At 50.1% G+C, this 26,462-nt stretch overlaps 1 protein-coding gene across 4 annotated transcripts; it reads right to left on the bottom strand.

The window, feature by feature from the left end:
* Window positions 1–380: 380 nt before the first annotated feature.
* Window positions 381–26,254, bottom strand: LOC106580796 (sodium-dependent serotonin transporter). Of its 4 annotated transcripts, none has more exons than XM_045703606.1 (14): window positions 25,902–26,254; window positions 16,551–17,202; window positions 15,103–15,237; window positions 12,568–12,790; window positions 11,009–11,147; window positions 10,669–10,803; window positions 9,107–9,210; window positions 8,758–8,885; window positions 7,769–7,881; window positions 7,136–7,267; window positions 3,850–3,949; window positions 3,487–3,587; window positions 3,220–3,387; window positions 381–2,250 (listed from the first exon to the last, which is right to left on the bottom strand). In XM_045703606.1, exons 2-14 carry the CDS (start codon window positions 16,933–16,935, stop codon window positions 2,179–2,181), a joined length of 1,935 nt encoding a protein of 644 aa, XP_045559562.1. In that variant the 5' UTR covers window positions 16,936–17,202; window positions 25,902–26,254; the 3' UTR covers window positions 381–2,178. The 4 variants fall into 4 exon arrangements, with proteins under 4 accessions (XP_045559562.1, XP_045559563.1, XP_045559561.1 ...); XM_045703607.1 differs by lacking the exon at window positions 25,902–26,254 and adding an exon at window positions 21,637–22,040; XM_045703605.1 differs by lacking the exon at window positions 25,902–26,254 and adding an exon at window positions 20,356–21,549.
* Window positions 26,255–26,462: the final 208 nt, after the last annotated feature.

Raw genomic sequence — 26,462 nt, 5'->3', positions numbered from 1 at the left:
CAGATTTGATTGAGCTTGCCTGGTTCAATGGAACCAATAGAACAGTCGCAATCCTGCAAACCCCGCCCATCTGGCACAAGGCAGGCTAAAACAAACCCCGCCCATCTGGCACGAGGCAGGCTAAAACAAACCCCGCCCATCTGGCACGAGGCAGGCTAAAACAAACCCCGCCCATCTGGCACGAGGCAGGCTAAAACAAACCCCGCCCATCTGGCACGAGGCAGGCTAAAACAAACCCCGCCCATCTGGCACCAGACAGGCTAAAACAAACCCCGCCCATCTGGCACGAGGCAGGCTAAAACAAACCCCGCCCATCTGGCACGAGGCAGGCTAAAACAAACCCCGCCCATCTGGCACCAGACAGGCTAAAACAAACCCCGCCCATCTGGCACCAGACAGGCTAAAACAAACCCTGCCCATCTGGCACGAGGCAGGCTAAAACAAACCCCGCCCATCTGGCACCAGACAGGCTAAAACAAACCCCGCCCATCTGGCACGAGGCAGGCTAAAACAAACCCCGCCCATCTGGCACGAGGCAGGCTAAAACAAACCACGCCCATCTGGCACGAGGCAGGCTAAAACAAACCCCGCCCATCTGGCACTAAACAGGGTAAAACAAACCGCGCCCATCTGGCACTAAACAGGGTAAAACAAACCCCGCCCATCTGGCACGAGGCAGGCCAAAGAAAACACAAAGTATTTGAAAGATTCCCTATAGTATTTGCACCCTGGTCTGATGTACACACAAATATAACCCGTTCAAGAGAGTAGACAAGTATTCACAGAACAAAGAGACACACACCGATACCAAGACTCACTTAATACACACGTACATGTCATACTACTACTCCCATTCCAACACAACAGATTATTTGGTAGGAAGTAAAGACAGATACCTGTTTTTAGACACATCCTTGAAGACTGAGTGTAGTTGTGTTCAATACTGGGTTCCCAATGTAGGCAGTTAGTCTCTTAATATGTAAAACACCATTTCCGTGCTAAGTCAAACTAAATCAGCATGTCAGTTTATAGTAAATGAGATAAACAAATACATCAAAGTATAGATTTGGATTTGGATAATAATTATTTCAAATAAATATACATCTTATATTGCGCTAATATAACCCACTCCTTCTGATCTACACAGGGTAGCTTCTCCACGTTCCTTCCATTTCTGTCTGACGCGCGTACACACACACACACGCACGCACGCACGCACGCACACACACACAGCAGAGCCTTCCATACTGCAGCTAAAGAATCCCCCCACATAACTGGACAAAGCCCTGTTTTCTCTTCTGATCTGGTCTCTATGTTCCCCAACAACTTGGATATGCTTACAGAGCAGAATCAGTACTGCAGTGCGTCATACAACACCAACATACAGCGCTTCACAGTGTGGAGACGCTCTGACGCTCATCAAGGCCCTTCATAGGTTCAGCCATCCCACCAAGAAACACTGACAAGCTCCCACCAAGTCATCCTAAAGCATGACAACAGCTCACATCTGGAAATACCTGTAGAAATATCCATGGAATATTTGGTTTCATAGAGAAACTTAAAAAGATACCTGCATTTTGCAATCAATGTCCAGCTAAATATCTGTATGCAGAACTCATGAAACAAGGATATAATGTCAAACGAAGCCGTGAGATGAGATGTTTGCTTGTGATATAAACATTGTTTAGTGGACCTGACAGAGTAGAGACAAGGAAGTGTGCATGTTTATGCCTCATACTGTATGGATGGATTCCAATTGTAATGGACAGGTATAGACTTTAAAGGCAACACTACGCTTCAATAACAGTACACATGCCATTGTGCTGTGGCATCTAAAACCCTCTGTCTGGTGGTTGAAATGCTCTGACCAGCGTGGCCCAGTATGAAACCAGTGACAACATTAGCTGCTAACAGAATGAGCCAGGAGGGAGGTGACGGAGGAGGGGTGTGGGATGCTGCAGACAGTGTGGCCCAGCGCCCACACCTCAGCCCTGGGGTCTGTGGGATAAACAGGGTGCCTCTGTGCTTCTGAAGTCTGCTGTGGGGGTTCTGGAGGAGAAGTGGGGGAGGCGTGAACCCTCCCCGTCCTGCAGTTGTGCTCTATGTCCAGCAGAGGGTGGTGTAGTCCACTCGGCCTGGTCAGACCACTGGGTCAGACCACTGGGTCAGACCACTGGGTCAGACGGCGTGGGTGATGATAATGTCACTTTGAGGCCCGCTGGGTACAGGGGTGATGCCATTCAGGAGACGCTGAGGGATAAGGAAGGGAGGAAGGGCAGGACAGAAAAGAGAGGGGTAGGAGGGTACACCAGAGTTATTTCATCCAAGCCACTGTCATTGAGTGTTGGGTTCACCTTGTAACAGTCCGGTTATACTAGAAGTTTTCGTGTGGAATCTTCCAAACAACATGCAAATTGACACGTTGGCTGTTAGCCTATCCAGCACTGTGTCAAAGCTATCTAGCGAAACCCTCCTTTCCTCGGATTGGTTATTACACAGTCGCTCGACTCAGAAGGACTTTCCCGCGTCTGCTTCCATTGAAAGTGACAGATTTCTGGTAGTCTGAGCGCAAGAAGAGGTGCCTGGTATAACTGTGGCGTAACCCGACAGATCGTTGTTATTGAGCGCTGTCACACAGACTTCATGTCATCCTGACCTCGCTCTGATCCGTCTGTCTACACTCACTGGCCGCAGCGGCAGGTTAGGCATACAACGCTCACACACGTAACACACACACACACACTAACACAGATGTGCGACCAGAACACCACACATAACACACACACACCCCTCTGCTGACACTGTCTTTCAGTCCCATTGTGCGGTGAGGCACTGGGGCAAACACTGGGCTTATTGGATGATAGGTTTATCAAAGGCAGGGAGAGGAGGAAGGGAGGCGCTCTGTGTTCCATGCTGTTTGATGTCTGTCTGTCTTCTCAAACAAGGAGCTGTTTTCTGGCTTGGCAACGTGACAGTGTGCAGGTGCAGCGGTGTCTGTCGCTTGTCTATGTTAGCGTGTGTGTGTGTGTGTGTGTGTGTTTGGTGCTTGCACGCGCGAGTGTCTGAACCGTAAGGTCTGGAAGCCGTCGTGGCTTGTATTCCTACTCTCTGCATCTCTCACTTTGATTGTGTCCTCTGTTAGTAGCCTGGTGATGGCAGGGGGAGGGAAGGGGGACTGGAGGGGGAGAGGCCCACCCCAAGCCCTCTGGAGGCTCTTACCTGTTTAAAGGTCCCTTTGGCAGTGAGCAGGTGGTACACCATGTAGGCTGGTACACAGATGAAGGAGGACACTCCGATGCAGTAGCCCAGAACAGTGGTCCAGGGTGGGTAGATGTAGTCAAACAACTTGACCTCCGGGGGGAACGCCAGGAAACTGACAATGATGAACTGAGGAGAGATGAGACAGAGGTGGTTGTGTTTCGAACAGGAATATAGTGTCGGTGTGTGTGTGTGTGTGCACATCTGGGGGGGTTGGGGGCTGCTCACCAGTAGGAAGATGGGGCAGATGGCTACCCAGCACACCCTCCAGAATAGTCCAGGGGAGAAGCCCAGCATCATATTGACATCAGCGCAGAAACGACTCGTGCCTGAAAATGGACACAGACACACAATGAAACACATGCACTCACACACATTTTAGTCTCAATATGGAATAGAAATCAATCAAATCAATCAATCGATGTATCAATCCATCCATCCATTGTCCCAAATTAGAAATGTCTAGTGCAGAGAGTTTACATACCAATCACAAACACACATCCATTAAATCAACAACAAACAAAAAAATCTGAATCCAAAGAATGTCAGACTATGTGAGCCTTGTCAACAATATCATTGTCAGCCGTTTACCGTAGAACCAGGAAACAGCGATGACTTCTAGGAAGACCACAGTGATGACAGCAGGTCCTGTGGCGTACTCCTCAAACAGTTTCACCACAAACGCACCTCCCTAAAACACATTTCCAAAGAAATGCATGGCTGTTGGGAAACAAGCCATAGACACTATAGAGACAAACGCTATAGAGACATTTATACAGTATATACTGCTGATGTTCTACTGGAGCTTATTTTCGACTTGTTGCCCGAGTGGGACCGAGGCTGGGTGGGAGTGGGACCGAGGCTGCGTGGGGAGTGGGAACGAGGCTGGGTGGGAGTGGAACCGAGCCCGGGTGGGAGTGGGACCGAGGCCGCGTGGGAGTGGGACCGAGGCCGCGTGGGAGTGGGACCGAGGCCACGTGGGAGTGGGACCGAGGCCGCGTAACTGCGTGGAGTGGGACCGAGGCCGGGTGGGAGTGGGACCGAGGCCACGTTGGAGTGGGACCGAGGCAGCGTGAGAGTGGGACCGAGGCAGCGTGGGAGTGGAACCGAGGCAGTGTGGGAGTGGGACCGAGGCCGATTGGGAGTGGGACCGAGGCCGATTGGGAGTGGGACCGAGGCCGGGTGGGAGTGGGACCGAGGCCGCGTGGGAGTGGGACCGAGGCCGATTGGGAGTGGGACCGAGGCCGATTGGGAGTGGGACCGAGGCCGGGTGGGAGTGGGATCGAGACCGGGTGGGAGTGGGACCGAGGCCGCGTGGGAGTGGGACCGAGGCCGAGTGGGAGGCCGAGTGTGAGTGGGACCGAGGCCACGTGTGAGTGGGACCGAGGCCGGGTGTGAGTGGGACCAAGACTGGGTGGGAGTGGGATCGAGGTTGAGTGGGGCTGAGTGGGACTGAGGCTGGGTGGGAGTGGGACCGAGGCTGCGTGGGAGTGGGACCGAGGCCGAGTGGAGTGGGACCGAGGCCAGGTGGGAGTGGGACCGAGGCTGGGTGGGAGGCCGAGTGTGAGTGGGACCGAGGCCACGTGTGAGTGGGACCGAGGCCGGGTGTGAGTGGGACCAAGACTGGGTGGGAGTGGGATCGAGGTTGAGTGGGGCTGAGTGGGACTGAGGCTGGGTGGGAGTGGGACCGAGGCTGCGTGGGAGTGGGACCGAGGCCGAGTGGAGTGGGACCGAGGCCAGGTGGGAGTGGGACCGAGGCTGCGTGGGAGTGGGACCGAGGCCGAGTGGAGTGGGACCGAGGCCAGGTGGGAGTGGGACCGAGGCTGGGTGGGAGTGGGATCGAGATTGAGTGGGGCTGCGTGGGAGTGGGACTGAGGCCGGGTGGGAGTAGGACCGAGGCTGAGTGGGACGGAGGCTGAGTGGGACCAAGGCCGGGTGGGAGTGGGACCGAGGCCGGGTGGGAGTGGGACCGAGGCCGGGTGGGAGTGGGAGGCCGAGTGTGAGTGGGACCGAGGCCGCGTGGGAGTGGGACCGAGGCCGCGTGGCTGCGTGGAGTGGGACCGAGGCCGGGTGGGAGTGGGACCGAGGCCGCGTGGGAGTGGGACCGAGGCAGCATGGGAGTGGGACCGAGGAAGCGTGGGAGTGGGACCGAGGCAGCGTGGCAGTGGGACCTAGGCTGCGTGGGAGTGGGACCGAGGCCGCGTGGGAGTGGGACCGAGGCAGCGTGGGAGTGGGACCGAGGCCGATTGGGAGTGGGACCGAGGCCGATTGGGAGTGGGACCGAGGCCGGGTGGAAGTGGGACCGAGGCCGCGTGGGAGTGGGACCGAGGCCGAGTGTGAGTGGAACCAAGGCCGGGTGTGAGTGGGACCAAGCCTGGGTGGGAGTGGGATTGAGGTTGAGTGGGGCTGAGTGGGACTGAGGCTGTGTGGGAGTGGGACCGAGGCTGGGTGGGAGTGGGACCGAGGCTGCGTGGGAGTGGGACCGAGGCCGAGTGGAGTGGGACCGAGGCCGGGTGGGAGTGGGACCGAGGCTGAGTGGGATCGGGATTGAGTGGGGCTGCGTGGGAGTGGGACTGAGGCCAGGTGGGAGTAGGACCGAGGCTGAGTGGGACTGAAGCTGTGTGGGAGTGGGACCGAGGCTGGGTGGGAGTGGGACCGAGGCTGCGTGGGAGTGGGACCGAGGCCGAGTGGAGTGGGACCGAGGCCGGGTGGGAGTGGGACCGAGGCTGAGTGGGATCGGGATTGAGTGGGGCTGCGTGGGAGTGGGACTGAGGCCAGGTGGGAGTAGGACCGAGGCTGAGTGGGACCGAGGCTGAGTGGGACCGAGGCCGGGTGGGAGTGGGAGGCCGAGTGTGAGTGGGACCGAGGCCACGTGGGAGTGGGACCGAGGCAGCGTGGGAGTGGTATCGAGGTTGAGTGGGGCTGCGTGGGAGTGGGACCGAGGCTGGGTGGGAGTGGGACCGAGGCTGCGTGGGAGTGGGACCGATGCCGAGTGGAGTGGGACCGAGGCCGGGTGGGAGTGGGACCGAGGCTGAGTGGGATCGAGATTGAGTGGGGCTGCGTGGGAGTGGGACTGAGGCCAGGTGGGAGTAGGACCGAGGCTGAGTGGGACTGAGGCTGTGTGGGAGTGGGACCGAGGCTGGGTGGGAGTGGGACCGATGCTGCGTGGGAGTGGGACCGAGGCCGAGTGGAGTGGGACCGAGGCCGGGTGGGAGTGGGACCGAGGCTGAGTGGGATCGAGATTGAGTGGGGCTGCGTGGGAGTGGGACTGAGGCCAGGTGGGAGTAGGACCGAGGCTGAGTGGGACCGAAGCTGAGTGGGACAGAGGCCGCGTGGGAGACAGAGGCCGCATGGGAGACAGAGGCCGCGTGGGAGTTGGACCGAGGCTGCGTGGGAGTGGGACTGAGACGGGTGGGAGTGGGACCGAGGCTGAGTGGGAGTGGGACCCGAGGCTGAGTGGGACCGAGACTGCGTGGGAGTGGGATCGAGGTTGAGTGAGGCTGCGTGGGAGTGGGACTGAGGCTGTGTGGGAGTGGGACTGAGGCTGTGTGGGAGTGGGACCGAGCTGGGTGGGAGTGGGACCGAGGCTGTGTAGGAGTGGGACCGAGGCTGGGTGTGAGTGGAACCGAGGTCGCGTGGAAGTGGGACCGAGACCGCGTGGGAGTGGGACCGAGGCCGCGTGGGAGTGGGACTGAGGCTGCGTGGGAGTGGGACCGAGGCTGCGTGGGAGTGGGACCGAGGCTGAGTGGGAGTGGGACCGAGGCTGAGTGGAAGTAGGATCGAGGATGAGTGGGAGTAGGACCGAGGCTGAGTGTGAGTAGGACCGAGGCTGCGTGGGAGTGGGACCGAGGCTGGGTAGAGTGGAGAGAAGACTCACGTAGGTGAGGGTGGAGAGCGCTCCCAGGTAGCAGACACACACCAGACCCAGGACAAACCACTCCCTCCTCCTAGACAACAACTGGGGGAACTCATCCAGCATGGCTGTGATCACCCCCTCCAGACCAGCAAACTACACAGGGAGACAAGAAGGGAGAGACATTAAATTGAAATTTGAATTGAGAGGGAGAGAGAAGGAGCCAGTAGAGGAGTAATCAGAGGAGAGAGAGAGAAAAAAACACAGCGCAGCTATAGAAAATCTCTATAAACAGGCAAACCCAGACAGAAAGACACAAACTGTCCCTTCTGCATAACAGTAAGTTCCTCCCCAGCCACACTCAGAGCCTGGCTGAATACACACTCAGAGCCTGGCTGAATACACACTCAGAGCCTGGCTGAATACACACTCAGAGCCTGGCTGAATACACACTCAGAGCCTGGCTGAATACACACTCAGAGCCTGGCTGAATACACACTCAGAGCCTGGCTGAATACACACTCAACACAAACAATAAATTAGTACACATAAAAGACGTGTAAGAAAGGAGAACTGATTAAAAAAAACTGCCGTTAATTGATTTGAAAACCAGTCTAATAATTCTGTGTGAATACTGTGTGTGTGCGTGCCACTGACCGTGCTGTCCAGCCCCAGCATGATGATCATGAGGAAGAAGATGATGGCGAAGAAGGTGGCAGCGGGCATGTTGGCGATGGCTTCAGCATAGATGATGAACAGCAGACTGGGACCTGGCAGAAGAGAGACAATCAACACGTTAGCAAAGGGAACACAAACACATGGTGGAAATGTGGCATCTTAACTCTCCTCTTTCATGTTCGAAACCACTGAAGGCATCGTAATTATTTCCATACGGGTCCCTGAGGCTTTTTTTGTGGTGTTGGGCCTTTATCAAAAAGGAATAGTGAGCACTTAGTCCTGTCTTGGTGAAGGCGAGCGTAACTAGAAAGGTAGCAGAGAACTTGTTATTTACTCTCCACCGTCTGGTCTGTACTCCCTTGCCAGATCTCTGACCTCAGATAACCTCTGAACTATCTGGACCTGTATTCCCAAAGCGTCTCAGAGTAGGAGTGCTGATCTAGGATCAGGTCACCCACTCCTACTTTCCAGCAAAGAGCAATTTCTCAAGCAAGAATTTAGCAAGGACTGTCTGGGAGTGGTCTGAGTGGGGAGGGAAAACTGAAAACTAGTTGTTATTGGTGGAGGTTTGGTGCTCTGTCTTATTGGGCAAATTTACAGCCTGGTGATGTCACCATGGAAGGCCAAACCTCTATCCCAGCAGAACAGGCTGAAATTTCAGGAGGTCTTTTCAAACAGCTCCTACACTAAAAGGGCATTATCATCCTTTTCACTATTTCACAGTATTATTCCAACCTCATAGTGTGGAACTATATATAAAACACAGGGAAATCATGTTTTTGACTGCACTGGGCCTTTAAGATCATACTGAATACAATTACAAGTGAAGGGAGAGGACACCTGATCCTAGATCAGCACTCCTACTCTGAGACTCTTCATGAATATGGGCCCTGATGTAAAAAAATTAATCATACAACAACTGCTACATATGAAGAGTAGATTTGAAATTTGGGATTTGATTGATTTACCAGCATCCTTGGCTACGGTCTCCACGCCTATTTTACGCATCTCAGCCATATAGCCGAGCACGGTAAAGATGACAAACCCAGAGAGGAAACTGGTCAGGCAGTTCACCGAGCTGGTTACCAACGCATCCCTGAGAGTGGGGGACAGAGAGAGAGAGAGAGAGATGGTGAGAGGGGGGAGAGAAAAGGAGGGAGGTAGAGAGAGAGGGAGAAAGATAGAGACAGAAAGAGGGGATGAAGAGGGTGATAGGAGAAGAGAGAGGATTAACAACAAGTCACAGGCAAAATAAATACATTTCACATGGCAGGTTCATAAACAGATTGTACTGTATCAAGAGAAATGGAGTCTGACTTGTAGCAGTTGTTGTGAAAGGGGTTGTAGCTCGCAAAGGCCAGGAGAACCCCGAAACCTGGCCCCAGAGAGAAGAAGATCTGAGCTGCTGCATCAATCCATACCTGTAGGGAGAGAGAGAGAGAGGGAGGAGAGAGAGAGAGGGGGAGAGAGAGAGAGGGAGAGAGAGAGGAAGTGGGGGAGAGAAAGAGGGAGAGAGAGGGAGTGAGTGAGGGGGAGAGGGAGAGAGAGGAGAGAGGGAGGGAGAGGAGAGGAGAGAGAATAAAGGGGGAGAGAGAGAGGAGGGAGAGAGGGGGAGAGGGAGAGGTGGAGAGAGAGAGGAGAGAGGGAGGGAGAGGAGAGGGGGAGAGTGAAAGGGGAGAGGGGGGAGGGGAGGGGAGGGGAGAGAACGAGGGGGGAGAGAGGGAGAGTTAAAGGGAGGGGAGAGAGAGGGAGAGGGAGAGAAAGTGGGGGAGAGAAAGGGTGAGTTAAAGGGATGGGGAGAGAGAGGGGAGAGTGAGAGAGAGAGTGGGGAGAGGGAGAGAGAGGGGGAGAGAGAGAGAGGTAGAGAGGGAGGGAGAGGAGAGAGGGAGAGAAAGGAAGGGGGAGAGAGAGAGGGGGAGAGAGAGGAGGGGGAGAGGGAGAGTGAAAGGGGAGGGGAGAGCGGGGGAGAGAGGGAGAGAAAGACGCGGGGGAGAGAGAGGGAGAGTTAAAGGGAGGGGGAGAGGGAGAGAAAGAGGGGGGAGAGAGAGGGAGAGTTAAAGGGAGGGGGAGAGAGAGGGGGAGAGGGAGAGAGAGAGTGGAGGAGAGGGAGAGAGAGAGTGGGGGAGAGGGAGAGAGAAAGGGAGGGGAGAGAGAGAGGGGGAGAGAGAGAGAAAGAGGGAGAGAGAGGGGGAGAGAGAGGGAGAGTTAAAGGGAGGTGGAGAGAGAGGGGGAGAGAGAGGGGGAGGGGGAGAGAAGGGGAGCGAGAGGGAGAGAGAAAGGGGAGGGGGGAGAGAGGGGGAGAAGGAGAGTTACAGGGAGGGGGAGATGAGAGAGAAAGGGGGAGAGAGAGTGGGGGAGGGGGAGAGAGAGGGAGAGAAAGAGAAAGTGGGAAAGAGAGAGGGAGAGTTAAAGGGAGGGGGGAGAGAGTGAGAGGGGGAGAGAGAGGAGAGAGAGGGAGGGAGAGGGAGGGAGGGCGGGAGGGTGAGAGGGTGAGAGAGGGGGGGAAAGGGAAAGATATTGAGGGGGGAGAGGGAGAGAGAGAGAGAGAGAGAGAGAGAGGGGGAGAGAGAAAGAGAGAGGGGGGAGAGAAAGAGAGGGGGAGAGAAAGAGAGAGAGGGGTGAGAGAGAGAGAGAGGGGGGAGAGAGAGGGGGAGAGGGAGGGAGAGAGAGAGAGGGGGAGAGGGGGAGGGGGTAGAGGGGTAGAGAAGAGAAAGAGAGGGGGGAGAGAGGGAGAATGTGGGAGAGAGAGAGAGAGAGAGAGAGAGGGTGGGAGACAAACTAGGGATTAGGAAGACATCAGGCAGTAAGATTCGGTGTCAGCGTGTTGTATGATGACCTAAGATTGGCTGGAAACCTACACCAATAGTTGACTAACTCACTGTGGTGCTGAGTAGTTTCCCCCAATCAGGTTTGAGGTAGAAGACCACGCCCCTCCAGGCCCCGGGCAGAGTGGCCCCACGAACGAGCAGCACCAGCAAGACAAGGTAGGGGAAGGTGGCTGTCACCCACACCACCTGAGAGAGAAGGGTGGGGGAGAGAGATAGGGGGGGAGCGAGAGAGAGAGAGAGAGAGAGAGGGGGGTGGGGGGAGAGAGAGAGAGAGAGGGGGTGGGGGAGAGAGAAAGAGAGAAGGGCAAGTATGAATAAAAGACATCAGTGAGAAACAGATTTCACAGTATTTACGTAGTATCATCTACCGTTTCTCCATCCCTCTGCTCACCTTGCCAGAGGTCTTGACTCCCTTCCAGATGCTGAAGTAGACGATGGTGAAGATGAACAGGAGGCAGAGAGCCAGCTGCCAACTCACACTGCCAAGCTGGTGCAGACCTGGAGACATGTGTACCTGCAGTACCTGACGCCTATATGGAACAGAGAGGGATGAGCAAAATGGATGAGGAGAGGGGGATGAGGAGAGGAGAGGGATGAGAGGTTAAAGAGGGATCAGGAGAGAGGGATGAGGAGAGAGAGAAGGATGGAGAGATGGGGAGGGGGGGGTCAATCAGGGAGAGGAGAGGGATTGTCAGGAAGAGAGGAATCAGCGAGAAGAGAAAGATGAGCGGGAAAAGAAGGTTGGGAAGAGGGGGATGAGACAGAATAACAGAGAAAGGAGTCATTTACATGGAAATGGCGTGACTAACAAAATACAACAGATGACGCACAGAGAGATACATGCACCCATGACAAGGATAGAAATTGAATAAACATATTGTAGATATGTGATGCTGATACAACTGACGTGCCTCGTTAAATAAAGGTTCAATTAACAAAACAAAACAACTGAAGAAGGATATAAGTTAACTTGACTAAAATAACTCTCTCTCTCTCTGTCTCTCTCAAAAAGGCTGTGGAACAAGTTACACACACATATGGGGGTTTTGACATACAATGTTTTTCAACTTACATGTTGGACACAAGCTATAGGAGGACGGGCTCATTGTAATGGCTGGAATGGAACGGTATCAAACACATTAAACATATGGAAACCACATTTGACTCCGTTCCATTCCAGCCATTACAATGAGCCCGTCCTCCTATAGCTCCTCGCACCAGCCTCCATTCTTCCTGCTAGGCCTCCATGTCTGTGTCAATGACTGATTTCAACTGTATTGTATCAGCTCTGGTAAAAGTAGTGATTAAGTCGGGAGTCCCATAGGGCGGCGCACAATTGGCCCAGCGTCGTCTGGGTTAGCGCTTATCGCGCTCTAGCGACTCCTTGTGGCGGTCCGGGCGCCTGCAGGCTGACCTCAGTCGTCACTTGAACGGTGTTTCCTCCGACACATTGGTGCAGCTAGCTGGCTTCCGGGTTAAGCGGGCCGGTGTTAAGGAGCGTGGTTGGGTGTAAGAATTTTCGTCTAAGTTTTCTCAAGTTGGAGCTAAGTTTGGGTCAACTTAACCTTTCAAGTTCAGGTAACACTTTAACCGAAAAGTGGTGGAACCAGTTAATACTAATTAGTTTAAACAACTAGAATTGTTTTAAAGTGTAGCGTATCTACCGGCTGTATACCCATTAGGACACATCCCTCCTCAATGTTTTATCTACTGCCTCCTCCATCAATCCCTCTCTTTGTACCTCCAGTCAATCCGCCATGTCCTTATCTCCCTCCACTTATCCATCTTCCATACCTGCCTTTCATCCACCCATCCAGTCACTCCGCCCTGTCTCTACTCCCTCTTCTCTATCGAGGCCATCATGCCATCTACCCCTCTCTCCTCCACTGTCCCTGGCATCTCTGTGCTCGTCCCTCCGTCCTGCCTTGCACTTACATGGTCTTGACTTACGTATAGAACTCCTCGGCGGGCGAGGTGGACGTGTTGGTCCAGGTGACGTTGCTGTCGGTGGACAGGTAGCGGAGACAGTTGACCGTGTTCCAGGGGTTGGAGCACGTGGTCCAGGGCAGGGTGGGCCGGAACGACGCCAGCAGGTAGTACAGGGCCCAAGCCATGATGGTGTTGTAGTAGAACGCTATGTACAGCGCTATGATGCAGATGGCGAAGCCCACACCTAGAGGGAGGGAGGGAAAGTTTGACATGGTGTTGTACAGCGCTATGATGCAGATGGCGAAGCCGATAGCAGAAAGAAAAATAACACTTGACTTAACGACTGTATAGGTATAATGCATTACAATGCAGTTATTATAATGCATAGTCAGACTTGTCATGAACCTGTACAGCCCCTTTATAATGTCCTATAATCATCTATAGATAATAACTGGTGGAACGAGAGAGGAGAGAGTTTGTGATGGAGAGGAGAGAGTTTGTGATGGAGAGAAGAGAGTTTGTGATGGAGAGGAGAGAGTTTGTGATGGAGAGAAGAGAGTTTGTGATGGAGAGGAGAGAGTTTGTGATGAAGAGAAGAGAGTTTGTGATGGAGAGAAGAGAGTTTGTGAAGGAGAGAAGAGAGTTTGTGATGAGAGAAGAGAGTTTGTGAAGGAGAGAAGAGAGTTTGTGATGGAGAGAAGAGAGTTTGTGATGGAGAGGAGAGAGTTTGTGATGGAGAGAAGAGAGTTTGTGATGGAGAGGAGAGAGTTTGTGATGGAGAGAAGAGAGTTTGTGAAGGAGAGAAGAGAGTTTGTGATGGAGGGAAGAGAGTTTGTGAAGGAGAGAAGAGAGTTTGTGATGGAGAGAAGAGAGTTTGTGATGGAGAGGAGAGAGTTTGTGATGGAGAGAAGAGAGTTTGTGATGGAGAGAAGAGAGTTTGTGATGGAGAGAAGAGAGTTTGTGATGGAGAGGAGAGAGTTTGTGATGGAGAGAGGAGAGTTTGTGATGGAGAGAAGAGAGTTTGTGATGGAGAGGAGAGAGTTTGTGATGGAGAGAGGAGAGTTTGTTTTTACGTTAGGATTAACACAGGTATGAATGAGAGAGGAGGCAGAGAGTGGGGTAGAGAGAGAGACGAGGCAAGTGGTGGACCCAGGCATTGAACTGGTTACACGACCACTATGACCAGACTCCGACCAGATGAGAAGAAAGATTGAGATGAAGGTGTGTTGTGGCGTTGGTCGGTGCTCACTTGCTCTGTCTATTTTCAAGCTAACTCAAGTTCAACTCAAGTCGGAGATGACATTTGGAAACAACGGAGATTTACATAACATCACGTTTCTAAGCATGCTGGCATTTCTGTGGGAAATGTGACAATTTCCATAACAGAGAGCTGGACATCACCACAACAAGGAGATACAGAGGCTTTCATGAGGAACGTGCTGAAGGGGTCGGAGAGTTCATATTATCTGTCTCTCAGACATTCACTCATCGATCTGCTGTAACAGGCAGCTAGCTGCTCACTGTCTCTCTGGATATGCCACTCCATTCCTCTCCTGACTCCTCTCTTGACTCCTCTCCTCCCCCGACTCCTCTCCTCCCCCCTCCTGACTCCCCCCCCCGACTCCTCTCCTCCCCCCTCCTGACTCCTCCCCCCGACTCCTCTCCTCCCCCCTCCTGACTCCTCCCCCCTCGACTCCTCTCCTCCTCCCTCCTGACTCCTCCCCCACCACTCCACACCCCTCCTGACTTGCCCCCTCCTCGACTACTCTTCTCTCCCGACTCCTCTCTTCTCCCTCGACTCCTCTTCTCCCCCGACTCCCCTTCTCCCCCGACTCCTCTTCTCCCCCGACTCCCCTTCTCCCCGACTACTCTTCTCCCCCGACTCCCCTTCTCCCCGACTACTCTTCTCCCCCGACTCCCCTTCTCCCCCGACTCCTCTTCTCCCCCGACTCCCCTTCTCCCCCGACTCCCCTTCTCCCCCGACTCCTCTTCTCCCCCGACTCCCCTTCTCCCCCGACTCCCCTTCTCCCCCGACTCCTCTTCTCCCCCGACTCCTCTTCTCCCCCGACTCCTCTTCTCCCCCGACTCCTCTTCTCCCCCGACTCCTCTTCTCCCCCGACTCCTCTTCTCCCCTGACTCCTCTTCTCCCCTGACTCCTCTTCTCCCCCGACTCCCCTTCTCCCGACTCATCTCTTCTCCATAACAGTTATAAAAATAGTTTTGCCAAGCGTCATTGTGTTAACAAAATTTGTCAAATCTACCCCCTCCCCTCCTCTCCCCTCCTGACTCCTCTCTTCTCCCCCGACTCCTCTTCTCCCTCGACTCCTCTTCTCCCCTGACTCCTCTTCTCCCCTGACTCCTCTCTTCTCCCCCAACTCCTCTTCTCCCTCAACTCCTCTTCTCCTCCGACTCCTCTTCTCCCCCAACTCCTCTTCTCCCCTGACTCATCTCTTCTCCATAACACTTATAAAAATAGTTTTGCCAAGCGTCATTGTGTTAACAAAATTTGTCAAATCCACCCCTCCCCTCCTCTCCCCTCCTCTGCTCTCTACATACCCTTGAAAATGGGGCAGATGTGTTTCCAGATGGAGATGCAGCCGCTGCGGTGGAACTGCCCCAGTGCCAGCTCCATGTAGAACAGAGGCACGCCGCCGAATACCGCCATCAACATGTAGGGCAGCAGGAAGGCACCTGGGACAACAGGTAAAAGACAGAGGGGAGAAGGGGAGTGTGGGGAGAGAGAGGGATGGGGAGATAGACAGAGGGGGGTAGATAAAGGGGGAGTGGGAGAGGGCGAGAGCGAGAGAAAAAAAGAGGGGGTTGGAGTATATTGAGTAAAAATCCTTTCACTCATGAGTCAAAAATATAAACTCCACATGTTTCATAGCTGCACTCTTAGCTGTACTCTTCACCGGATTTCTACACACCTCATCTAACAACAACATCTGGAACATTCAACACTGACCTGTACCTGACCCTAAAGGCCAAGGAGAGTGAGGGGAGGAACTGGAAATGTCAGAGAGAGAAAAAAGCCATGCAGAACCCTGGAGAGTACCAGGGAGATAGGCTCCAGTCCAGACAAGCCCTGTCTCTTTCTGTATTTGATTAGGAATTTATATCTGTGTGGTTGACATGAAAGCAAAGATAACTGTTGATTGAGTAGCTGGGTCTAAGAGACAGGTTATTAAGCAATGAGAGAGAGAGTCTGAGAGAGAGAGAGAGAGAGAGAGAGAGAGAGAGAGAGAGAGAGAGAGAGAGAGAGAGAGAAAAAGAGAAATACAAAGACAAAGACAAAGAAAAACAATGAATAGTGTTGCTTCTATCAAGTGTCTCCCTGTCTCCATCTCTCTCTCTCTCTGCTTCGTAACAGAGAAACAGGATATTGCAAAGATTTTATTATCACAAATTCAATAAAATGGAATCGGAGGCCCGTATTTGATGTGAGGAGGAGAGTTGTAGAAAAGCAGGGAGGACAACAGAGTTCCCTTGTAAACATCTGGGAACATTAGAAGAACATTAATTTATTGTTGTTTTCATTACATAAGACAAAAGGTTTAATGTGCATGTATTTACCCAGTGCTATTTCTTTCCAAGGTGTAAATGTTCATTTGATCCACATTTTGGTTGGTTTGAATATTCTGTGTTTTCCAGACGCTGTGTCTGATTTATCCATCTTGTTTTATGTTTTTTTATCTAGCTATATGATTAAGTGTGGAAAGATGTTGGGTGAAAAACTATATTCAATCAACATTAATGCTTATTGTCACCAGTATACAGTAGATGGTTTAGTTTTATCTGTCAATTTCCTCAACATCCCTTTCCCCAGCTACAGATTCTCACCTTTCCGGTGTTACTTTTTCCCTCAACCTGGGTCGTGTTCATTAGACACCAAACGGAAGATTACAGCCTGAAAGAAGGAGGGAGTACCTAGAATTGTCTAATAAGAAATGCTTATTTTAGCTTTTTGCAACAGCGTGCTCAAATGAACAGGGCCCTAGTCTCACCTCCGCCGTTTTGATAGCAGATGTAGGGGAAGCGCCACACATTTCCCAGGTCCACGGCGTAGCCAATCACAGACAACAGAAAGTCCATCTTCTTGCTCCAGGTCTCCCGGGGCCGGTCCAGACTGGTCTGCTGGACCACTAGAGTCCTGGGGGCCCCTGCGGGTACACCCCCCACTCCCTCCTTTGGGCTCTGCGCTGTGGACGTGGGGTACCCGTTGGACACCCCTCCTGACCCCCCACCAGAGTTCACTTTGGGGTCCCCCTTCTCTGCCACCCCTCCGTCAGCCAGCATGAGTCTGCCGTTCTCCTGCGATGACTCCTCCCCTTTCTCTTTCTCTCCTCCTTCGTTCTCTCTGTCCATCATCATTGACTGCGTCATCTCCATGGCGATGGCCGGCGGTTAGGGGTGTGGTGTGGTTGTTAGCAGCGACGGTGGACTTTTGGCACGGTGTGATGAGGTGCCCATCAGGGGATGAGGGGTAGCATAGAGAGAGAGAGAGAGAGAGAGAGAGAGAGTGTGTGTGTGTGTGTGTGTGTGTGTGTGTGTGTGTGTGTGTGTGTGTGTGTGTGTGTGGCTGGGCCAGGTGGGAAGCTTTGCCTCGCTCCACCTCCTTTTATGACAAACGCCAATGGGGACACAACCGGTACCAGACTGCAACACAAACACAACAACACTTGTGTTATTTACCATTGTGAATTAATTGTGTATTTTTTCCCTCTAATGGTTTGTGGTGTTTGTTTTCGGCTTCTCTGGAATATCCTGAGTGGTTAGTTAGCACAGGGAAAGATGGAGACAAATGGGGGAAGTCACTGAGACTGACTGGTAATACGTCACTATGGGGTTAAAAGTGTGAAACACTGGGGGAAATGTGAAATCTGAAAGTCCCGGCCAAAGATGGCCTGAGGGGATTCTGTTAGAACACGTTTGTTTATTTTCTTTCTTGACATTGTTGTAACTGCCCGAAGCTACAATCACATCTGATTTCTTGGGTCTCTATACATTTGGAGATGAAATACGAAAGTTGAACTTCACCACATACATTAAACGAAAAGGGGGAAAAAAATATACAGGCAGCAACAAGATTTGAAAGGAAGAAAAACAGAGTTAGAAGAAGTACATAGTTTGATAGATGAAGTCAATGTGCAGTCGGTGTGTTAAGGCAGGGTGGAACAAGTTGATAGGGGGATATGCATCCCCAAACCAACCGACTTCCTCTGATTTTGATAGTGAAAATTGTTACTTGATACCCTGATAACACATATTTTCTAGAAGAAAACATGTATCACCCATTCTTCTTCTACAGTACTTGGTCCTCATTTTTCTTTTGACAGTATGAGTATAATCAAGATATCATGTTTTATGAACTTCAAATGACTGGTTAAATCAAATTAAGAAATATTTTTTTTACAGAAAATAAAATATCTAACTACTTTGAATTTTTAACCCCTTTTTTATTTGTATTTTACTTTTTAAATGTATTTTACTTTTTAAATGTATTTTTATGTTTAACTACTTTTCAGCGTGGTCACAGTAGATATTTACCACAGTTATATGCAAAGTATCCAACAGGAGAATTTCTCCTATCCATTCTATTGTTGCCTGTTTGTTAACATTTTTATTTGAAATTTTACTGTAACTACCCTTCATTCTGGGTCGTTTTAATGTCCATTATTGAGCATTATCATTTACATTTCATTTAATCCATATACACATATATGTTAGACAGAATATAAGTCTAGCAATAGACTGAAAAAGTAGTGTGCTAGTGTCAAGTAATATTGGTGTAATGTACAGACTCACAATATAGTAATTTAATAAAGTAGTGTACTTATATAATGGAACATTTGGAGAGCTCCATGTATGATGACTGTTGCTGAAACCACATGCTATCCTTCTATTTACTAGCCTTCCTCTTCCACAATGTATTTATTCTTCATTTTCTTCAAACAGACGTCTCCTGAGAGATGTAGTTTGCGACAGGGCTCTAAATCCTACCACGTTTTCTGTTTGAATTTCACACTGAAAGAAAAAAAATAATAATTGTGCGTCGTAAAAATTGCAGACTGATCACCTTTGACAGCGATCATAAACATAGTTGTATCAATCTAAAAAATGGATTAAATATGCACTATCATACATTGACTCACATTTTTTATTTTGCCGTTTGTTTTATTTACAAACGTTGACCACATACCCCGCTTAAGAAGTCCCATGATTTGAGTAAGAAATTAGTTAAACTGAAAAAAGGAGAAGAAAAAAAAGGTTTTGGCGCTAAATCGGCTTGTTTATACTCGTTTGCTTCAATTAGAATTTAATGGGAAAGGGAGAGTTAATTCAAATGGAATGCCATTATCCCAATTAAAAGTAATTGTCCAGCAATTCTCCATGGAATTCCAGTCCGTACCCCTATCAGTCACGCAGAATGCTCCTATCCAAGCTGCATAGGGCACCTGGACTGACATACAGGAGGTGGAAGCAGAGTCTTGATGGATATTCATGAATTAAGATGAGAAAACAACAGCTGGAAGAAAGAGTGCAAAGGGTGACACCCAAATAGGTACTTCCTGATAAAGTGCAGCTGAAATACTGGGGGTAACAATTAGTTCAAACTAATCAGATAAATTAAACTTGCTCTAAAGTACTGTATTTTTTACTCTCTGGGTTGCCGTATAGCACTTACATTAGCTCATCACTGAGAAACGTCAAATAACCACTTCATAATCAAAGATATTCCAGATGAGAATGAAATCATTGAACATCATATTTGAAATATCATTGCAATCAGATCCCACAAGAATCCTACAAGTTCTGAAAATAGGAGCAATTTGGAGCTATGAAGAAAATGCACTTTTGTCAAGGTTATCATAGCGTAAGCTTGGAAGAAAGGCATTTCCCTGTACTGTACACTTGACATTAAAAACATTAAATTAAAATGCTTTAATATGGGGGGGGGGACATTCAATGTCTGCCACTGACCACTTTACGTTACATTAACAAAGATTCAACAATTCAACCAACTCTGAGCATTATTGTTCTGTTACAGAGACAAACAAATGATGTATAGTAGAAATATTGTGCAGCGGACAAGGAATCAACTCAAGCCGTCTCTGGAAGCAAAAAAATTAATAAATCACAATTGGGGGTTTCTAGAGGGAGTAGTTCTTGTTTTCGTGTAAGACAACGAGGAACCCGAACACATAATATGATCTTCATCCCTATCACCACTGTATCTAGTGTCTATGGGGCATGCACTTTGGTCGACATTGCTTCAAATCAGACACGCTTCAAATCAGATAATTCAACTGCAAGTCCACATTACAAGTGAGAATTGCTTCAACTTGCACTCTTCAAGGAGTGTAACAAAGTGAAAAACAAAATAAATACAGGATATAACAGAACATACTACCAAATAGGATGAGGTAGAAAGAGTGCAACACACGAGGTAAAACCCAATGGAACTTTTTCCACTAGAACTTACATGATGCTCTACCGTTGTGTAAACGTGCTGTGTGTAAGCGTGCGTAAACACATCAAGACAGACTGTTTGCCCAGTAGAGCACTCAAACCTCACACTATACACACGCTGAAGTTTGGTCTGGCACAAACACATATATGCATAGAACCATTGAGAAACACACACACACACACACACACACACACACACACACACACACACACACACACACACACACACACACACACACACACACACACACACACACACACACACACACACACACACACACACACACACACACACACACACACACACACACACACACAATGTCCAGAATGCAGCCCTACCGTGCAGTGGTTCCGTAGTTATGTGGGGGTCTGTGTCAGGGTGGTACTCACCACCGTCCCTCTGAAGAACACGTACAGACACTCCCCCTACACGCCCGCTGGAGTTTCTTACACCCTCTTCCTCCACTCTCTCTCTCTCTCTCTCTCTCTCTCTCTCTGTGTGTCCCTCTTCCTCCACTCTCTCTCTCTCTGTGTGTGTCCCTATTCCTCCACTCTCTCTGTCTCCCTCTTTCTCCTTCCTATACACAATCATATTTTCTTACTGCTTACTTCCTTTTTACATCTATGTGGAAAAAAATTGCAATTTTTTTTATGACAACCTAGATAAAGTTCCAGACCTCTGTTAGCTGCACCACTATCGCCTGTCATCGCTGGACTACAATCTACGCTCCTAATCAGTTATGGAATATTGAAGACAATGAATGGTGGATGATTTACCAAGGCCTTTGTTGGTCTCACCTTACAGAGCCCCTCTCTGTGTTGTTTTATCACAAGCCGTCAAAGCATCGTCCCCATGGCTAGCTGTGACCAAAGCATCCCCTCGTCCCCATGGCTAGCTGTGACCAAAGCATCCCCTCGTCCCCATGGCTAGCTGTGACCAAAGCATCCCCTCGTCCCCATGGCTAGCTGTGACCAAAGCATCCCCTCGTCCCCATGGCTAGCTGTGACCAAAGCATCCCCTCGTCCCCATGGCTAGCTGTGACCAAAGCATCCCCTCGTCCCCATGGCTAGCTGTGACCAAAGCATCCCCTCGTCCCCATGGCTAGCTGTGACCAAAGCATCCCCTCGTCCCCATGGCTAGCTGTGACCAAAGCATCCCCTCGTCCCCATGGCTAGCTGTGACCAAAGCATCCCCTCGTCCCCATGGCTAGCTGTGACCAAAGCATCCCCTCGTCCCCATGGCTAGCTGTGACCAAAGCATCCCATCGTCCCCATGGCTAGCTGTGACCAAAGCATCCCCTCGTCCCCATGGCTAGCTGTGACCAAAGCACGGAGAATCCCCACAGACATCATTCCCTGACAGGCACATTCACAGACAGACACATTCACAGACAGACACATTCACAGACAGCCTGACGAAAAACCTCTAGCAGCTCCACAGAGTCTACAGACTGAAATGTTCAACGGTGATCATGTAGCTGTTCTCATCAACAGAATCACTGTGATGGTTGACCCTAAACATTAAAAGGTAGGGTCCAGAAACCAGAAATAGAAAGCCAGACAGTGGTGCTAGGGGATTAAAAAGTCCTGAGAGAGCATGTTGACAAAACTAAGACTTACCCAGAACTGCAGTATGTGTTGGCTCGACCAGAGAATTGGTTTTCAAGACAACATAGGAAGACATCTAAGAGTGACATTATGAGTGGTTTGCGGCTGATATGCTTATCAAGATGTATTTGGCAGTGATGAAGGGTTTCTTTGAAGGAGCTGTCACTCTCAACCTGACCGTATCCTCCTTCACCATTGACCTGTTGGCCCCCTCTTCTCCCCATTTGCAATGGTTGTCTCATCCCACCTGGCAATATTATTGCATGGTTTCGCAAACATCTCCAGCCAAAAAGAGGAGTTGAGTTGTAGGCTACGCATTTCCTCTCAAAATAACAAAATATTGTAAACAATAAGTGAATAATGTCATGATGAAATGAGGAGAGTTAGTTTGAAGTACTGGACGAGCAGCGTTGCACGTTACACAGCAACGCAGAAGAACAACAAATAAGCAGTCCAAAAGCATCTTTAATCTCACTCAGCTCTCCGAACTAAAAATAACAAGCCAATCACCAAGCGGTAGGAAGCAGTCTGCGATAGGAACCCCATACACTGAACTATAGATTGAAGGATAGTGTGCTTATCCCCTGGGTAAAATCAACAACACCCAACACACACACACGACAATTAAACAAGCACTTACAGGAAGCATATGAAGAACTACTCCTGCCATGGTGCTGTTTGCCATATGATTTACCAGTGCCCACGTCGTGCCCTTCCCAACCAACGCAAACCAAGATCACTCTAAAAGCCAGACCTTTAGGAAGCCATTAGGTACCAGCAGTCTGAAAGGCCTCTGCTGCATCTGTCTAAAACACAATCAACTAAGACGTCTCCACTCTCCAACCCTCCCTCAGAGTAATAGGCATTTTTCCCACTTCCTTGGTAAGGTGGAATACATCCAGATAAAGAAATGTTTGGAAAATGTCAAGTGTGCCATGCCAAGTAGGGGAACTCCCTCTTCTTGCCTCTTTGTTGGAGATGCTCCCCACCATCTCCCGGTCTGAACTAGGCAGATCCCTACTGGCTAGAAGATAGCAATGCTATCTACCATTTCATATCTAAAAGGTCTACACTTAACGGAATTTATCCATTGTGATTCCATTCATTTATGGTTACTGGGGCCTCTTGACCTCCTGTTGACTTGAGGATAAGCATCTTAACCTTTGAACTATTCAAAAGTGTGTTGCAGTTTCCTCTGACTAAATGTGGTTCCCACATACAAATCAGTCATATTGGGTCTTGAGCAACCCCGTGTAGCTTAGCGACACAGTAATAGCTGTAAAAAAAATTATAATAAAAAAAAAAGCTCTACACATCTCCATCGTAGAGTAGGAAAGAAAAACAAGGATTTACGCTGGGAGGCTAGGACTCCTAACAGCATGGGGCAAGTCAGCACTCTCATTAACACCTGAACTGTCTGACGTTCATGTGTGAGCAAGTATGTCTCTGTGTGTGCCACGTGAAAAATGTGTTGCGATCAAGGGGAAAATAGAAAGGCAGACCGAGAGAAAGAAGGAAAGTGAGACAGAGGTAGAGAGAGAGGAAGGTAGGGAGGGCGGTAGAGACAGACAGAGAGAGGGAGATGGATAAAGAGAGTAAGATTAGCCAGAAAACACAAGAGGACCAGGGCAGGGGATACTGTAGGGAGGGAGGGAGCCATGGGACCTTTTCATCTCTTCAATTACAATCACTGGCAGCTCCCCTCTATCAGCAAGTTAGGATCCTAATCTCCCCCTCATCTCACTCTCTCCCTGCCCTCCTCCCCCTCTCACTCCCTCCCTGCCCTCCTCCCCCTCTCTCCCTGCCCTCCTCCCCCTCTCTCCTTGCCCTCCTCCCCCTCACTCCCTCCCTGCCCTCCCCATTTTACATTTAGCAGAAGTTCTTATCCAGAATGACTTAGTCAGTGTATTCAACGAAGCTAGGTAGAAACGACCACATATCGTTTCTCTCCCTCTCACTGCCCTCCCCAGAGAACGGAAATGTGTCTTTTTGCTTACAACCCAACCCAACCCCCTGAGACACTCTCCCTCGCCACAATCTCTCTCTCCACCCCTCTACCTCTTCTCTCTCACCCTCCTCTTCTCAGCGCCACAGTCAGTCCTACCAGTCTCTCCTCTCCTTCTAGGCCCTCAGTCTGTCTCGACAGAGTACTTCTCATCAACACAACAGACTGGGATTGTCCCGGCTGACGCCGACTCAGGGAGAGAAGAGCTCCCTCTGGTACAGCTCAGAGGAACTGCACTCACTCAGTCTCAGCATAACAACAACACAGGGCTGGGATTAAGGGTTCTGTTCAATTTGGGACAAACATATAGAACGTATTGCGGTCATTATAGCAAGTCACACATCACAATGGTATATGATTCAGAAGAGGATGAATAATAGAATAAGTAACAGAAATAATCCCCAGCAGGTGTGAAGGGCTCAAACAAGCACTACCTGGATCCTATCAAACAGGCCTACAGTAATCTCCATTGATTCTCCCTGGTGAGTTTCCCAACGCTAAACAGCAAGGCCATCCAAGTTTGAGAACCGATGATTTACAGATATGGAACCATTACTTTATGGTTGTTTGAGAGGCTGGAAAAAACATGTGTTGTTGTGTATTCATACAGTACGTAAACTCAGCAAAAAAAGAAACGTCCTCTCACTGTCAACTGTGTTTATTTTCAGCAAACTTAACATGTGTAAATATTTTTATGAACATAACAAGATTCAACAACTGAGACATAAACTGAACAAGTTCCACAGACATGTGACTAACAGAAATGGAATAATGTGTCCCTGAACAAAGGGGGGGTCAAAAGTAACAGTCAGTATCTGGTGTGGCCACCAGCTGCATTACTGCAGTGCATCTCCTCCTCGTGGACTGCACCAGATTTGACAGTTCTTGCAGTGAGATGTTACCCCACTCTTCCATCAAGGCGCCTGCAAGTTCCGGACATTTCTGGGGGGAATGGCCGTAGCCCTCACCCTCCGATCCAACAGGTCCCAGACGTGCTCAATGGGATTGAGATCCGGGCTCTTCGCTGGCCATGGCAGAACACTGATATTACTGTCTTGCAGGATATCACGCACAGAACGAGCAGTATGGCTGGTGGCATTGTCATGCTGGAGGGTCATGTCAGGATGAGCCTGCAGGAAGGGTACCACATGAGGGAGGAGGATGTCTTCCCTGTAACGCACAGCGTTGAGATTGCCAACAATGACAACAAGCTCAGTCCGATGATGCTGTGACACACCGTTCCAGATCATGATGGACCCTCCACATCGATCCCGCTCCAGAGTACAGGCCTCGGTGTAACGCTCATTCCTTCGACGATAAACGCGAATCCGACCATCACCCCTGGTGAGACAAAACCGCGACTCGTCAGTAAAGAGCACTTTTTGCCAATCCTGTCTGGTCCAGCGATGGTGGGTTTGTGCCCATAGGCAACTTTGTTGCTGGTGATGTCTGGTGAGAACCTACCTTACAACAGGCCTACAAGCCTTCAGTCCAGGCTCTCTCAGCCTATTGCGGACAGTCTGAGCACTGATGGAGGGATTGTGCATTCCTGGTGAAACTCGGGCAGTTGTTGTTGCCATCCTGTACCTGTCCCGCAGGTGTGATGTTCGGATGTACCGATCCTGTGCAGGTGTTTTACACGTGGTCTGCCACTGCGAGGACGATCAGCTGTCCATCCTGTTTCCCTGTAGCGTTGTCTTAGGCGTCTCACAGTACGGACATTGCAATTTATTGCCCTGGCCACATCTGCAGTCCTCATGCCTCCTTGCAACATGCCTAAGGCACGTTCACGCAGATGAGCAGGGACCATGGGTATCTTTCTTTTGGTGTTTTTCAGAGTCAGTAGAAAGGCCTCTTTAGTGTCCTAAGTTTTCATAACTGTGACCTTAATTGCCTACCGTCTGTAAGCTGTTAAGTGTCTTAACGACCGTTCCACAGGTGCATGTTCATTAATTGTTTATGGTTCATTGAACAAGCATGGGAAACAGTGTTTAAACCCTTTACAATGAAGATCTGTGAAGTTATTTGAATTTTACGAATTAACTCTGAAAGACAGGGTCCTGAATAAGGGCTGTTTATTATATCCTAGTTAACATTTTCACTCAGTATTTCATTTTATTCCCTGTACACAAACCCATATGAATGTGTGTTAAATCTTAAGACTGCTGAAAGTCTGTGGAATTGGAGAAAAAGCAATCCTACAATAGGTCAGTTCCAAGGTGAGGATAGCTTAGAATGGTGGGTGAGAGGGAGAAAGAGAGATGTGTCCTACCTGGGGTGAAGTGAGATGCTGCTGGGATCAGCGACCAGCTCTGCTGTCCATAGACGTCCAGCTCACTCCCAGTCCCGACTCAGAATCCCGGAGAGGCAGGGCATGGATACACACTGGACAGAGCTGGGCTTACCCAAGGCCACATTCTACTTTGCCTTGATTAGACACACACACACACACACACACACACAGTTTTTGCCAGTGCAGGGATCTCTTGCTTCTAAATCCAAGACGCATATTTCTGAAGGGGAAAGAAACTGAGTGACAGTGGAGCTATTCCTAACTCCACTTACAACCACCTGCATAAGACTGTCATACACTGTGTGTCTGTGCAATGAAGCCCCCTTTGTCAGGGTTAAGTCTCTAGGGTAGAGACTTCCAAGTCCAGTCACTAGAGGACCACAGACAGTCAGACACAGAACACAACACCAGGGTGGGGGTGTTGCTGCGAGTGCGAGTCACTCCAATCTATTTCCAAGCTGCAGTAGGTTAATCCCCATCTCTCTCACACACACACACACACACACACACACACACACACACACACACACACACACACAC

Source organism: Salmo salar, chromosome ssa20 (genome assembly GCF_905237065.1).
Source record: "Salmo salar chromosome ssa20, Ssal_v3.1, whole genome shotgun sequence".
Lineage (NCBI taxonomy): Eukaryota > Metazoa > Chordata > Actinopteri > Salmoniformes > Salmonidae > Salmo > Salmo salar.
This window is presented reverse-complemented; position numbering and strand designations above follow the sequence as displayed.